This window comes from Osmerus eperlanus, chromosome 21, assembly GCF_963692335.1.
Source record: "Osmerus eperlanus chromosome 21, fOsmEpe2.1, whole genome shotgun sequence".
NCBI lineage: Eukaryota > Metazoa > Chordata > Actinopteri > Osmeriformes > Osmeridae > Osmerus > Osmerus eperlanus.
Window position 1 is genome coordinate 11,429,290 of NC_085038.1, and position 15,726 is coordinate 11,445,015.

General features: G+C 49.0%; 3 protein-coding genes across 7 annotated transcripts in view; all 3 read left to right on the forward strand.

Annotated features, from left to right (window-relative positions):
* Positions 1-2,033, forward strand: part of LOC134007163 (immunoglobulin-like domain-containing receptor 2) — a 21,235-nt gene extending 19,202 nt beyond the window's left edge. For all 4 annotated transcript variants that reach the window (XM_062446378.1, XM_062446379.1, XM_062446376.1 and 1 more), the window contains one exon: positions 64-2,033. Coding sequence is in view for 3 of the 4 variants with exons in the window: in XM_062446379.1 (XP_062302363.1) it covers positions 64-99 (36 nt within the window). In the remaining variant the exon portion in view is untranslated. The remainder of the gene's footprint in view (positions 1-63) is intronic.
* Positions 2,034-3,432: 1,399 nt separating this feature from the next.
* On the forward strand, positions 3,433-7,889 carry LOC134007678 (immunoglobulin-like domain-containing receptor 1). The gene is made up of 8 exons (XM_062447297.1): positions 3,433-3,689; positions 4,435-4,605; positions 4,769-4,918; positions 5,075-5,194; positions 5,338-5,484; positions 5,675-5,776; positions 5,944-6,794; positions 6,969-7,889. Exons 1-8 carry the CDS (start codon positions 3,644-3,646, stop codon positions 7,005-7,007), a joined length of 1,626 nt encoding a protein of 541 aa, XP_062303281.1. The 5' UTR covers positions 3,433-3,643; the 3' UTR covers positions 7,008-7,889.
* Positions 7,890-8,346: 457 nt separating this feature from the next.
* On the forward strand, positions 8,347-15,665 carry tmem39a (transmembrane protein 39A). Of its 2 annotated transcripts, none has more exons than XM_062447115.1 (9): positions 8,347-8,615; positions 10,138-10,333; positions 10,407-10,605; positions 10,725-10,808; positions 11,109-11,263; positions 11,499-11,826; positions 12,004-12,191; positions 13,284-13,404; positions 14,051-15,665. In XM_062447115.1, the coding sequence occupies exons 2-9, from the start codon at positions 10,221-10,223 to the stop codon at positions 14,288-14,290; spliced, it is 1,428 nt and encodes a 475-aa protein (XP_062303099.1). In that variant the 5' UTR covers positions 8,347-8,615; positions 10,138-10,220; the 3' UTR covers positions 14,291-15,665. The 2 variants fall into 2 exon arrangements, with proteins under 2 accessions (XP_062303099.1, XP_062303100.1); XM_062447116.1 differs by having other exon boundaries at positions 10,410-10,605.
* Positions 15,666-15,726: the final 61 nt, after the last annotated feature.

Below are 15,726 nucleotides of genomic sequence, written 5' to 3' on the forward strand. Positions count from 1 at the left end.
TAGCTGGTTAGCCTAGCCTAGCGCTGGTCACTGACGTGTAGCTTTGGCTGTTTCTATCCACAGAGCACGCTCCTCAGCCGAGACTCTCTCATAGTCTGATCACCTGACACTCAGGGGAGGAGGAGGAGGAAGTAGAAGGGCGGTCCTTCCTCTCTGGACCAGTGGGGTCATGGCATAAGGTTGTTGGCGACCAATGAAAGCAAGCGTCCACCAATAGCATAATGGGATATTCCTAAGTGACCAATCAAATTGACTGTGTGCTACATTTGAGAGACTGCTTGGATCTCAGCCCTGGACCGTTGATGATGCTTTCAAGGTTGCCAGAAATACAGGAGAGAAAGAGGAAAAGACAGAGAGAGGAGTGGGGGAAGAAGGAGAACATTCATTCCATTGTTGTTTATTATTGATGCTGGTATTGTAAAAGAGGAACGATTGACAGTTCCTCCATTCCATTGTCTTCCTTTCACTGGCTTTCCCGGCTCGCACTGAAACACACACGCAAACTCTGTCTTTCACACACACTTTTGTCATAAACACCGAGACAATTCTTACTAACGGCCATGTTAACACACACACTTTCTCCCTCTCACACACACTCTCTCCATCTCACACACACACTCTCCCTCTCACACACACTCTCTCCCTCTCACACACTCTCCATCTCACACACACACTCTTCCTCTCACACACACTCTCCCTCTCACACAAACGCTGCTACAGTCTCAGCTGACACAGGGCTTTCTCACTCTTTCTGACATCACCGATGATGTCACCCCTGGCTCCTGTTCCCAGAGGCTGTCTGACGTTGAGACAATGTTGGGGTGACGTCAGACCCAGGACCCCCCCCCACCTTGCCCCCACCCTGCCCCCCTGCTGAGCTCCACATAGTGAACCCACTATGTGGAGCAGGATGAAACCACTACAGCATCACTGCCATGGCAACGTTGGGGCGAGCGATGCTGTTGTTGAAGATCCTGCCTCAGCCTCGAAGCCCCTATACAATGTGTGTACATGATACAATGTAGAAAACAGTGTTGATGTAGGATCAGATACTTAGCTGGAGCATTGTAAAGGTTCACAATTTAATATTTTTTTTATGACATTTTGGAGTTCTATGTGGTGAAATATACTTTTATGGAGTTAAAATGGCATGTAATTGTGCGAGTATGTGTGGGCATGTTATGACTATTTAAACACCTGATAAGATAACTGTGTTTGCTCTAAATGTGTTCAGCCTGTCCTTATCAAATGTTAAACACTAAATCACCACCTTTATCTCCTAACGACTTAAACACACACAGACACACACTCATAAAAAATACACTCAGTTTACATTTAGATTTTCAATGTCATTGGCTGCATACTATAGTGTTATCTTTGTCTTCGTATTTTCATTCACGTTGTCTACTGTTGTGTCTGTTAACTAAGAACCTGTGCCTGCTGGTACTCATGATTGAATCACAGTATGTGTTTTGTGTTGTTTGTTTGTGTGTGTGTGTGTGTGCGTGTGCGCGTGCGCGCTGACTGCCCAGTTCTCTGTCAGTGAGACAATGTATCATTGAGGATGAGTCATAGCCGGCAGAGACTTTGTCCATTGTGGTTACATACTGGCTCTCTCTCCGATAGAACAATTATCACACATATACGTAGGTCAACACACATAGTATGAAAACAGAACCCCATAGGCAGAAACACACAGACAAGGAGAACCACACGGACACACTGACACACACACACACACACACCACGGTACACACATGACCCCCTGGCTGCTCGATTTTGTTGTCACACAGTGAGCAGTGTTGCGGCTGGGCTGTAGCAGAACCTTACCGTGCTCACAGTCACAATGCTGCGGCTGTCCGGAGCTAACTGACTGTTCAAAGGGGAGACTGATGGAAATGGACTTCATCTAACTTGCTTAAATGACATTAGTGGTGGATGGGAAGTGGGTATACTGTGTGTTCACAGATGAGGAGTGTTTACTGTGTTTACCTCCAGCTGTGTTCAACCATATAAAGAACACACTTCCTTCACTGGCTCTGGCTCTTATTCAAATGTCACGACAGTTCAATACTTCCCTGGAATCTCCAGGTACTTCCCACACAATACCCCCCCCCCCCCCCCCCCAACACACACACACACTTACCCACACACAAACACACACGTCCAAGCACACAGAAAGACTTGACATGCCAAATACGCATACACACACACACAGTAAGAATCCACATACTAAATACACATGCACACGCTTCAGTGAGACTCCACATACTGATTACACGCACTGATTACACACATACACACAGAATCAAAACAATTCAGTGTGTGTTTCACAACAGGACACTGGTGTCGTCTGTATGGCGAGACCTCAGGACAGAACCATGACATTAGGAAACGCCATATTAGGAGAGACGCTCACACTGCGTGTTTGGACTATCAGTGTGTGTCATCGAAACAGCCTGGCGCTGAGGCGCACCGTGTTGAGTCCAGTGTGTGTGTGTTTGTGTGTGGTTTTAGGGAGGGGCTGACCCCTACGGTAACCGACTATGTGAGGAATGTTGTTGAGTAACTCTCCCTCTGACAGCAGCATCAGGAAAGAATGATATCACCTAACCAAGGAGAGAAACCTCTGCCAGATGTGTGTGTGTGTAGGAGTGAGTGAGTGTGTGGCTGTTTCCAAAACAATGTTATAGTTCCAAGACAGAGATAGAAAGTAACACCACTAGGAGAGACAGAGCTTCCTGTAGGAGAACACAAAACCAGGAAGTGTGGTGTGGAGGGGGAGGTGGGAGGTGGGATCCTGCAGGTGCAGGGTGTGTGTGCTGCCAGGGGAACACACACACACAGAGACACACATGCACAAAGAGCCTAGAAAACTAAGGACTTGTGTCAGAAGAGTGTTCTGGGTTGGCATTTGTGTGTGTGTGTGTGTGTGTGTGTCTGTGTGTGTGTGTGTGTGTGGGGGGGGGGGGGGGGGTTGTTGTGGTAAAAGGGGGAAGAGGGATTTTGTGGTATTCCTAAGTAGGTTATCACATAATGTCCTTAGCTGTCTGTAGGACTGGCCCTGTATGTAAATGTGGGCTGCGGCTCCAAGTCTGTGGCCCCTTGATTCATATGCTAATCTGACAGACCAGACCTATTTACTCTACAATAGGGTAACAACAACAACATACACACACACATGCACATTGCACACGTGTTTGCACTGTTAGCTGGGAGCAGGTCGACTCAACCACAGGAAATGCCACGAAATGCTTTTTATGACAGAAAACGTCCCTGATATCGGCGCTGAGTGACGTTCCAGTGTCGTTTAACAATACAACACTGCCCCCAGATGACAAGATCTGGTAGTGTGGGTGAGGAGGTGGGAGGTGGGGGTTGGGGTGTAAAGTATCTGCTGTATACGTCACTTTTCACCTGTTTCGGGGTGGAGTCAAGGATGGATGAGCTCAGGCATCAAGTGAAACGATTAACAGCGCGGGTGGAGATGGCAGCGTTCAACTTCCAGAAGAGAAAGAGAGGACAGGGAAGTTATTGAGTGGAATTAAAAGTATTTGCTGAAATCAGGACACTAGTAAAACATTTTTTTTATTATTGATTGGAAAAGAAACATTTGTCTACATAACCTCGCATTGGATCAGCTATGCGGCTTTTGGTCACCGCGGTTCTGCTCTGCTTCCTTCCAACAGGTAACACACTCATGCTTTTCTAAAGAATTTAACCTTTTAATTTTGTAGGGGTTTTCATTGTAGTTTATGTCATCATGACTTATTGTCTATTTCTCACCAACATTCTGTTCATTTGAATGGTCGATATAGCCTACTGTAGACACTGTTACGCAGGTATCGGTCACATGACTACAGTTTTGATCAGACACCAACCGGTTTATACCTGGGACTTAATGCATCTAGTTTTGGTTCCCTTTTGTGTACTTTATCTAAAGATAAAATACTGGAATATTTGATGGTATTTTGACCAACTATTTTGACAGTCGCCTGTAAAAAATGCAGACAAATACAGTAATGATTTGAAAATGCTTTATTAAGACAAATAGTGGTAAGGTCACTGAACAAAATAAGTTGGATACAAATAGAGTATTCTAGCCATCAACAATGACTTATTTTAAAATTTGCCATGGTGTTTGTGTGTCTGTTGTCAGTGGAATGTATGGAGTGATGCGTTTCCTGCCTCTTTGTCAGGCTCTCTAGATTTTCCAGTTTGGCCACTTTCAAAAAGTGGCGATCTGTGTCACTCACAAACTGTCTCTCTGTCATGTACACACACTCAAACACAGATTCCCTCTTACCTACCCTTGAAACCGGCGTTTGCCAGACCTGTATGCCTTTATCTCTGAGAAATAACACTGAACTCTTCACACAACAAACCTCTCTCCTCTCCTGTGTGTGTGCTCTGCATGTGTGTGTGTGTGTGCAGAGTTAGTGTGTATCCAGGTAATCGTGTCCCAGAGCGATCGCAGCACGATGCTGTTTGCCTCGGTGACGCTGAAGTGTGACTACTCCACCTCTGCCAGCCAGCAGGACATCCTGGTCACATGGAAGTTCAAGTCCTTCTGCAAGGACCCTGTCCTGGAGTACTTCTCTACTGGTGAGATGTGTGTGTGTGTGTGTGTGTTGGGGAACTGGGAACAGTGATACCCTGCCTTGGAGGCGGGCTAGGCTGCTCTCCAGGGATTGTTTGTTTGTTTGTTTGATTGAGTGGTTGTCTGGTCCTGGTTTGTGACCCCCCCATCCTCGGTTGCCACCCCCAGGGTACCAGGCAGCCCTCCAGCTGAGCCAGGACCCGTCTAACGACTGCCCTGACCGGCAGAGGACGGTCCGCACTGTGGTCCAGAAGAGGGGCTCCCAGGAGACCACGCTAGGGGCGGAGTACAGACTGCGCAAGATCTCCATCCAGGACAGTCAGTACACACACACATGCACACATACATGCACACGCAAATACATACACACACACACACACAACACACACACCATCCCACCCTCTCAATATCCAGTAACAGCCAGAAACATGAGCTGCAGTTTCACTGATTGTGTGTGTGTGTGTGTGTGTGCAGAGGCAGACCTGGTGATCAGTGAGATCATGTGGTGGGATCATGGTGTATACGTGTGCTCCGTCAACGCCGCGGGAGACACCAGCGGAGACTCGGACCGCGAGGTCAAACTCATCGTCTACAGTCAGTCACCGCGGCCGCCTCCGTAACCACGACAATCACCCACACCTCAGCGCAACCTCAGATGATAATAATCCCTTTCCCCTGGTCCTCCCCTCTTTCCATTGGTCTTTTTTCTCTCCTGTCTCCTCCCTTTCCCTCCCCAGATTGGCTGACGGTGCTGCTCATCATCCTCGGGGCCCTGGCCCTCCTCCTCCTCTTCTGTGTGTGCTGCTGCCAGTGCTGTCCTCAGAAGTGCTGCTGCTACGTCCGCTGTCCCTGCTGCCCCCAGACCTGCTGCTGCCCCGAGAAAGGTACCACACACACACACACACACACACACACACACATACATGCTGCTGCCCCAAGAAAGGTACCACAGACACACACACCTTTGACATGCTGCTGCCCAGAGAAAGATACCACACACACACAAAAGACAGACCACAGTATGTTTGTTTACAGCCCAGTACTACTAACCCCCCGTCCCCCCGTCCCCCACAGCGGTGATGCAGCACAGGATGATGAAGGACATGCAGAAAGCCATGACGGGGCAGTATGGATACGGCCCCAACTCCTCCCAGATGAACCCACTTCTCTACGGAGGTCAGTCACACACACACACACTCCCCAATGTCACAGATGTCCATATGCTGATCACACCCACCCACACACACATGCACCTTCAGACACAAGTTTGTTGTTGTTGCAGACTCAGATTGGTTCCAAGCACACCTGACTGTCCATTCCCCCCCACACCCCTCCCTCCCTAGGTTCAGTCTCTGGTAAGAGCGGCTCCATGTCCCCCATGCCCCTGCCCCCCCCGCAATCCATTGCCTACAGCATGCCGCCCCCTCCCAGCATGCACCACCCCGGCATGCCCCCCCCCAACATGCACCACCCTGGCATGCCCCCCCCAGGCATGCACCACCCTGGCATGCGCCAACCCAGTTTCCATGGCAACGGCAGCCCTGCCGGCACCAATCAGATGCTGGACTACCTGGAGAATCAGATGAGGGGGATAGACATGACCAGCCCTCTGCTACAACCACAGATGCCACCCCCTCAGCATATGCCCCAATCAGTGCCTTTCTCCGCCGGGCCTCCCAGCATGCTCTCTGGCCTGGGCGACGGGCCAGTGGAACGGCGCGTCCTTCAGCTCCCACCAATCTCTGAGCAGCCTGGCAGAAGAGGCCCACCCCCCGGACCCAAGTCCCGCCCCCCCAGCTCCAGCGAGAGCAGCCGTAGCGGGTACAATCGCCGTGACAACCAGGCAGGGGGCGGGGGCCGGCATTACCCCTCCCCCACAAGGTCCCGGGGCCTTCCCCGGAGCTACAGCGAGGAATCGCTGGACGGTGGGCGGAGCCAGATGGGCGCCAACCTGGCGTCGCGCCCACGCTCCCGTTCCCGTGACGACCTGATGGACACGCGCCGTGCGCCCTCTAGCCGGGGGGGCTACTCCCCTCCGTCACGCCGTCGGGGGTCGTGGAGCTCCGAGGAGGAGGACAGCAGCAGCAGGAGGGGTGGGCGCGGGGCCAGGGGGAGGGGCTCGGTGGATAAGCCCCCCCACTACACAGAGTACGAGCCTGGACAGAAGCCTGGCAGGAACAACCAGCGTTACTCTGTAAGACGTACTCAACTGTAGTAGGATGTAGATACACACACACACACATACACAATGCACACAAATACACAATCACATACACAAACACATAACCATACACAGAGACACTTAATGCACTCTTGACAAATCTAGCTGGTTGCTGGGAGGAGCCTAAAGTGAGTGTTTCCCTCCCAGGACAAGAGTTCCCGCAGTGGCACCAGCATAGTGATCTGACAGGCAGCTGACACACAGCGCCCCCTGGAGGACCACAGGCACACAGCCCCCCAACCAGCCCATCCCTGCCACTGCATCCAACCAGGCATGAGCTCTTGCTGTTTGTGATGTCTTCATTCTGAAACCCTCAGCTTCACAACTCCATCTGTGGGGTTGTGGTGAGCACAGTTAGCCCCCTCTACTGGTTAGAGGGAGGCAGTGCAGCCATCTGAGTTTTATCCCTTTTTTTGTTGAGAAAAACTAAATAGTGTGTGCAGTTCATTCAAGCTAGACTCATGTTAAGCTCAGCAGTGGCGCTCTCCAAATATTTTTGTCAGATCTCTCCAAATCGCCAGTCCTTGTGTTGTAAAGGTTTATAAAATGTGTGTAAGGAGAGGGTGTTTCCAGTATCATGCAATATTGTTTTCTTATTACATTGCAATTGAATTGGTTTGATGTTTGTTTTTTTTTACTAACGATGCCCAAGATATGTTGTAGCCCAATTGTTGACCTTAATTCTTTATGTTGCCACTGCTTGCTCACATAAAGTGAAACATCATCAGGTAAATTTTACTTTTTATTTCAGTGCCATAAGTGTGTGGTCTATCTACTTTGTAAATAGCTGTCATTATGTTTTACGTGTTCTGTGTGTAAAGATGTTGCATAATTGTTATTTTTTTACATTTTAGTTTATTCCCAAATTCATCATTGTGGGAGTTAGAATAATATAAGACATGAAGGAATTTGAAGTAAGAATATGAAGGTGTTGTTGGGTCTCTGAAATTAAATGGCAAATTTATGAAATCAGGCAACAAGTAGGCCTCTGGCAGTGGTGGTGGTTAATGTAACCTGTGTCCCTTTTACTGGCATTGAAGGATATTTTCAATAAAGCTATTTTATTTACATTTAGTCATTTTTACATTTAGTCATTTAGCAGACGCTCTTATCCAGATCCAGATTTGCTTTGTGTGTCTGTTTTAAAGAACAGGAAAACCATAGTTTTAGCCAGAAACTGAAGTATGACCTAGTTTGTAAAAGTCTGTTAACAAGCAAAGATCTTAACATTGTAAATGATGTAGCCTAGCAGGCCTACTGTAGGCTAGTGTCATATAAACTTAATTTAAAAGGGACGGAAGAGTTACGGGATTACAGTGTACTTCTCACTGTCGTGGGCAACTTTGATGATTCTTTAAACAAAAAATCAGCTACCCTCTATAGCCTATATACTTATCGATCCAAGATCAGTCTGGTTTCTTAAAATCCTCTATTGTGGTAATATCAACTGATTCAAGAACAGCGTGGGAAGTGAACGACACGCCAAATAAATTCGAGTGCGACGTCGCAGTACTGATGACGTTCTTGCAGAGGAGGTTCAGGTTTGCCACGTCGGTCTCTCACTGCGAGGGGACTATGCTGTTGCATGTCTGGCAAACAGGACAAGTTTATTGCCTTATGTTGTAAGCCCAAGTGTAACCAAATCGCATCTACCCAGTCGTCACTAACGGCTAGACTGCGACATACCCGTTCCAGACTGGAAAATGTTGACTACAGCACAGACTCCGCTCGCCAGTCAAGCTAAAACTGACTGATGCATCCGTGTCTACACCATCCGTTTGCTGTCGATGCACTGTGAGTAACGTTAACTTAGCTAGCTACTGCTGGCTGTAAACTAGCGATCACTTAGTTTACTATAAATATTCCGAACACAGTACCGTCATGGTGCATGCTTCTGCTTCTGCAGATGAAAATGTTAACTAGCTGCTGTAGTCTACAGCAAATTGTTGATCAGGGTTTCACCTGGTATCGACAACACTGCAAAGCTACACACGTTAGTTGGTTAGGCACACACTAGCTAGGTAGCTAGCTAGCTCACTATGGCGAGAAAAGAAACACACCTCCAACAACAGCTGCTTAGCTGCAAGCTCTTGCAAACCTGCAGGGTAGGAGTAGCAAAGGTATCATCCACTAAAACTAGAAAGTAACCAAACTATAATAGCAACTAGTTTGCTTTTTGCTGCATGTTACCTGACCATATAACTTTACCTGGGAATGACTGCTTTTGCTTTTGGCAATACTATAGGTGCTACTGTACTGTAATCTGAACTCTAGCAACGGTTATCCATTGTCACTTTGCAGTAAGACTACTACGGGTCGTTGGCTGAATGCTTACGTTGGCTGGCACTTCAAAATAAACAGTTTCCGCATTTTGCTGTAAACTTGACTTTCGATACTGTTAGAGGCGGTTTGTGACTGCTGTTTCCTGAAACAATGAGAGCGCGCTCTGCGGGTTCTGCCGATCTAGAACCAGGTTAAAGGATGCCTGATAGCTTCAAGTTGACGTGATACTGTAAAGACTGGTCTAGGACCAGCTAGTTCATTACACCCCAATCCAACCCAAACTCTACCAATAGTTTAGCATTCTGGTGCGTGGAAATGATAGCCTAGTACTAGTTATCTCAGAGGGAGAAGAGAAACCTGTTAGCCTCAGATCATTTGTAGATTCCCCGCATCTCTTTTCATGGGATGTATGTGTAGCTAACCATAACCTAGGGTGACCAGATTTGAGTTTGTGAAAAAGAGGAGACTTCGTCGTGTCAACGGGGGTGGGGGGGAGGGGGGGTGTATTGCATGCCGCACTATCTGATCAAATTGACAGTTCTCTCTACAGTCAGAGCTCGCGCAAGAAGGTGGAACAGAAGGGAGATACCCTTTCCAACAGGGTATAAGGGCCTAATAGTTTGTGAAAGACCCAGAGAAACACAAATATCCGACAAGGCAAAATCCCGGACAATTTTGGAATCCCTGACGGACGCATTTTTTAGGTCTCAAAAAGAGGACATGTCCGGGTAAAAGAGGACGTCTGGTCACCCTACCTAACTTATATATTTTGAGCCTCAAACCCAGTCATAGGATATACTTACTCCAGCTAACCAAATCCAGTTCTGTAGCTGCCACCGATAACCTAACCCAGTCCTGTACCTGCCACAGATTATATATATACTATATGGGCATATGTAGACCTTGTTTCTTTTGTGTATGTGTAATAATGTGTTTATTATTGACATTGTTTGTTTTTACTTATTCAGTCTATCTCCTGTTGTGTGTGTGTGTGTGTGTGTGTGTGTGTGTGCGCGTGTGTGTGCGCGTGCAGTGGCCTGGCCTGGTTGGGCAGGACTGTGAAGTGGAGTGTTGGAGGTGGTTAGGCGGAGCCGGTGGTTGTCGTGGAGACCGGCCATGCCTGGGGGCCGCAGGGGACCCAGTAGACAGCAGCTGAGCCGCACCGCTCTGCCCTCCCTGCAGACGCTGGTGGGGGGGGGCCTGGGCAACGGAACCGGAATCAGAAATAGGTACACACAGACACACACACACTCTTACACGCACGTAAAGCACACACACACTGACTGATTGTGTGTCCTCCAGAAGCAGTACCTGCGTGGGCCCGTCAGCCCCGCCCCTCTCAGCCCTCATAACGCCGGAGCCTGTCCGTCACTCCCGGATCCCTGAGCTCCCATTGGACAGCAGCCTCCTGTTTGAGTTCCTCCTCTTCCTGTATCTACTGGTGGCGCTGTTTGTCCAGTACATGAACATCTACAGGGCTTTCTGGTGGTACCCCTCGCTGGTGAGAATGCACACACATCACGTCTCTGCCTCGCCGGTGAGAGCACAAACAAACTCACACGCGCGTGCGTAGACACGCACACGCCACCAAACACGGCTCGCCCCTGTTCGTCTCTATAGAACTTTCACCGGATGGACTGCCACCTGGCTGTCTTCATCACCGTCATGTTGGCTAGGAGACTTGTCTGGACCATAGTATCTGAGGTATGCACACACACCGCTTTCTTTGCTTTACACTTATTTGGAATTCCTAAGCCTCTCAGAAGAGGGATTCTGAACGTAACCAACTTTTGGCTGTTTGTACAAAACCTTCCATTTGAATTCATATACACAGGTCTATTCTTTTTTCTCTCACTTTTTTTCATTTTTTTTTTAAAACTCATTCTCGCTCACTCTCTCCGTTTGTCTTTCTCAGACTTTCCACTTATCTCTCTGTCCCCCGCCCCTCCTCGTCCTGTCTTCTGGATGTTTTCCATCAGTAATGTCCTCCCCCTTTCCCCCCAGGCATCACAGACCAGCCCGTGTTCTCTGGTCCGGTATGTGGTTCTGATCACCGCCCGACTCATCATGTTGACCCTGTGTGGCTGGGTTCTGTGCTGGACCCTGGTCAACCTGTTCAAGGACAACTCTGTCCTGAACCTGCTTTTCCTGGGTTACCCGTACGTACGCGCCAGGTTGCCTCCAACTCACTTGCGTAAAGCTTATGCAAGTTTGCTAGCATGTTAGCACAACAACGATTTTTATATCAGCATACTGGCATGTTGGCATGGTGACGCTAGCCCTAGCACACTAAAATAAGTTAAGTAAAATAAGTTACCAGCATACTGGCATAATCTCACTGTTTTGTAAAACATCCCCTCCCCTTTTCTCCTCTCCCCCTTTCTTTCTCTTCAGATTCGGGGTGTACGTACCCTTGTGTTGCTTCCACCAGGAGGGGCGGAGCCAGCCGATACCAGCCGACTGCAGCTACGGCGACCTGGACCAATCGGACGGGCCGTTCTTCAGACCCAGGGACTTCCTGTCTCTGCTGAAGGAGAACCTGCGGGAGCAGTTCACAAGCCCCGCCCACGCCCCCGCCCACACCTGCCCCCCTTCCCCGGAGCTGATCCGCGAGGAGGTGGAGGAGCTGAGGAGCGACTTCAACCGGCGCATCAAGGAGGTGCTCTTCAACTCGCTGTTCAGCGCCTACTATGTGGCCTTCCTGCCGCTGTGCTTCGTCAAGGTGGGCGTGCGTGTGTGTGTTTTCAAACTCTTCCTACCTCCCGCTGTAGCCGTTACCGGGACATTCATGTGTCGTATGAGCACCTGATCATTGTGTGTGTGGGTGCGTTTGTGTGTGCACGTGTGTGTGTGTGTGTGTGCACGTGTGGGTGTGTGTGTGTGTGCGTGCCCCCTCCAGAGTACCCAGTACTACGACATGCGCTGGTCGTGTGAGCACCTGATCATGGTGTGGATCAATGCCTTTGTGATGCTGATGAGCCAGCTGCTGCCCCCAGGCTACTGTGACATGCTGCACCGCTCCGCCGCTCACCTGGGGCGCTGGCAGAGGCTGGAGCACGGGTCCTACAGCAACGCACCCCAGCACCTGTGAGACACACACACCTGGACACATACACAAACACCTGGCTGTACACACACCTGGACACATACCTGAACACAAAAATACTTAGTATTAATACTTTAAATCCATATATATATATATATACTAAACAAACTTATAAACACAACACTTTTGTTTTTGCCCCCATTTTTCATGAGCTGAACTCAAAGATCTAAGACTTTTTCTATGTACACAAAAGGCCTATTTCTCTCAAATATTGTTCACAAATCTGTCTAAATCTGTGTTAGTGAGCACTTCTCCTTCGCCGAGAAAATCCATCCACCTCACCGTTGTGGCATATCAAGATGCTGATTAGACAGCATGAATATTGCACAGGTGTGCCTTAGGCTGGCTACAATAAAAGGCCACTCTAAAATGTGCAGTTTTACTGTATTGAGGGGATCCTGGGTGGGGGTCCGAAAACCAGTCGGTTAGGGTCAGGTCGAGACACCGACCTGTTGAGGACGACCCGATGAGGACGATGAGGATGACGAGCATGCAGATGAGCTTCCCTAAGACGGTTTCTGACAGTTTGTGAAGAAATTCTCACCCTAACCCAAACTGACTGGTTTTCAGTTGAGTTCTGCTCATGAAAAATGGGGGCAAAAACAAAAGGGTTGCGTTTATAATTTTGTTCAGTGCATATATAACATTTATATCAATGTCAGCATGTCGATAAGAATAGTAGCTCATTTTTAATAGCTTAGGACTTCATTATAGGTTTCGATAAAGCTATCGTATGTTTTGATAGGTTTAGATTATTACAGGTTTCTAAAGGCGGCTAGGGATTGTCTAGAGGAGCAGGACCAAAGAAACTCCTCTGAACCTGTACTCGTCAAAAAAGGTCAATAACCTTAAGACATCCACATGATGCTAATTGTCTCTCATTCGCCCACACGTTACATAGACCTCTGCGCAGTGCTGTCACGCTGTGTAGGACAGTGTCACTTTGTTCTGGGGCCTTGACAGAACACACAGTTATGTGAGGATTTGCATCCACCTGCATATCATCTAGTATTCAAAGCTTCCGTGTGTGTGTGTTTTTTTTCTTTGTGCCACCGTGTGTGTGCGTGTTGCAGGTGGTCAGAGAGCACCATCTGGCCCCAGGGTGTGTTGGTCAGACACAGTCGCTGTCTCTACAAGGCTGTAGGACCCTACAACGTTGCTCTGCCCTCCGACGTCTCCCATGCACGCTTTTATGTGAGTCTTTCTGTCTGTCTCTCCTGTCTGTCTGTCTGCCTCTCCTGTCTGTCTCTGTCTGTCTGTCTGCCTCTCCTGTCTGCCTGTCTGTCTGCCTCTCCTGTCTGTCTCTGTCTGTCTGCCTCTCCTGTCTGTCTCTGTCTGTCTGCCTCTCCTGTCTGTCTCTGTCTGTCTGCCTCTCCTGTCTGTCTGTCCGTCTGTCTGCCTCTCATGTCTGTCTGTCTCTGTCTGTCTGCCTCTCCTGTCTGTCTGCCTGTCTGTCTGCCTCTCCTGTCTGTCTGTCCGTCTGCCTCTCAGTCTGTCTGTGTGTGTGTCTGTCTGTCTGTCTGTGTCTCATTCTGTCTGTCTGTCTCTTGGTCTGTCGGCAGGCAAGGCCTCTCTGTCTTTTTGTCAGTCAGTCTGCATGTCTCGATCACTCTGTGCCTCTTTGTCTTGTCTCTCTAGATTGTCAGTCTGTCTTCCTGCCTTTTTGTCTCTGTCAGTCTGTCTTTATGCCTGTTAATTTCTATCAGTCAGTTTGTCTTTATGCCTATTCATCTCTGTCTGTCTGTCTTTATTCCTGTTAATTGCCTTGTCTGCTTCTCCAACTGTGTGTGTGTATCATCTGTATTTGTGTCCGTCTGATTTGAACTCTCCCTCTCCCTAGTTCCTGTTCCACAAGCCGTTGCGGATCCTGAACCTTTTGATCTGGATCGAGTCCAGCGTGGTTCTGTACCAGCTGTACTCCCTGCTGCGTTCGGAGCACTGGAACCACACCCTGTCCCTGGGCCTGATCCTGTGCTGCAACTACTATGTGCTGTTTAAGCTTCTGAGGGACCGCATCGTCCTGGGCAAGGCCTACTCCTACCCTCTCAGCTCCAGCAGCCTGGGGCTCAAGTCCCAGTAGCAGCCCAGTCAGGGCAGCCCCCGTCTAGGGAGCAGGACCCACTACACCCCCCCTGTCCTCCCTCACTCCCCACCTCACTCCATTCCTGGAACTTTGGATGCATGGGAGGGGAGGGGCGTGTAGGGAAGAGGTTTGGGGGTACAGACTGTGAACTCCTAAGTGTTTTGATACGGTTCTATTTTTCACGCGATGTTTCTACCTATTTAAAGAATATTTTTATTTTGTATACTGTTTGTTAGCACACAGGGCATTAGCTTACTGTGTCATGTGACTTTGTTTGAGGCCCAGCGCCGCCAGGCAACAGAGGGGGGGGGGGGGGTGGAGAGGGGGTGGGGGAGGGGCCTTGTCCGACTTCCACCAAAGATGTTCAATGCCGAGGGGACCAAACACGGGCCACAGTCTGCCTCCTTTGGCCAATGATAGGCCAGCCTTAGGCTCAGTCAGCCAATCATGGAGGAGATGGGTGAGGTTGGAGATAGGTCCAAAATCAGTGGTTCCTGTCTTACATCTGGTCCTTCTTCCCTCACCCTGTCTTCATATAACCTGTCAATAACACACAAACGTTGTGTGTCCTCAAGCATGTTTCATACGTATCATGGATGTTGCTATGGTAACACATCTGTTCTTCAGGTCGTCCAAACGCAGAAAGAAAACCCTGGTTGTCATGGCACTGCTATGTTAAACCGCCTTTAGACAGGAACTGGCAGAATTAATACGCTTTATCCCTGTGTGTGTATGCGTGTGTATGTATGTGTGTGTGTGTGTGTGTGCACGCTCCGAACCCATGCCTTTCACCTCAGTCAGTTACCAGAGTGTTACTGCAGAGTGCTTGCCTTGTTGCTAGGGTCACCTTGTCGCTAAGATCACCTCGTTACTAGGTTGCCTTATCCACACACAGAGCTGAACAGACTGGAGTGTCTCCATACTCTTCACATGGCCTCCCCTCCTGGTCGTCTCCGGCAGTGGGAGGCGTGCAGCTTATTGAGACCCACCCCAAGTCCTGAACAGTTGTGCCAGTGTTGGGATCAGTGCCATGTGTCCTTCCATCTGCCTTCTCACTGGGTACGCATGTACTGGTACCCTCGTTACCCCCACACGGGTGGAGCTTTTGCCAAGGACCAATGTCGTTTTTCGGAATGTGCAGAAGTCCACCCAGTCGGGCACTACCCAGTGACACAAAACGGTTCACTCCTGCTATCAGCCAAATGTTTCTCATTGTCTATCATTGTGCCGTTTCCCAGGACACAGTGTCTACCTGGTTGAACATGTGATTGCATGTTGAGGGGCAGGGATTGGTCCATAGATTGTCAACTTAAACAGTATTCAACAGGATGAATTTTGCCCTCGACGTCCGCTAATAAAACTGTTAAAAGAAGGTGCTTCCATCAGTACGATCATTTGTGGAACAGATTTGTGTGTGTGTGTGTGTTACTCAT

Bases quoted from the DNA above. Each gene is read 5' to 3' on its own strand.
- LOC134007678 (XM_062447297.1), top strand. From the start codon at position 3,644: ATGCGGCTTTTGGTCACCGCGGTTCTGCTCTGCTTCCTTCCAACAG. The intron at 4,606-4,768 runs GTGAGATGTGTG...TGCCACCCCCAG, and splicing joins CCTGGAGTACTTCTCTACTG to GGTACCAGGCAGCCCTCCAG. The intron at 4,919-5,074 runs GTCAGTACACAC...GTGTGTGTGCAG, and splicing joins CAAGATCTCCATCCAGGACA to AGGCAGACCTGGTGATCAGT.
- tmem39a (XM_062447115.1), top strand. From the start codon at position 10,221: ATGCCTGGGGGCCGCAGGGGACCCAGTAGACAGCAGCTGAGCCGCACC. The intron at 10,606-10,724 runs GTGAGAATGCAC...TCGTCTCTATAG, and splicing joins TCTGGTGGTACCCCTCGCTG to AACTTTCACCGGATGGACTG. The intron at 12,192-13,283 runs GTGAGACACACA...TGCGTGTTGCAG, and splicing joins AGCAACGCACCCCAGCACCT to GTGGTCAGAGAGCACCATCT.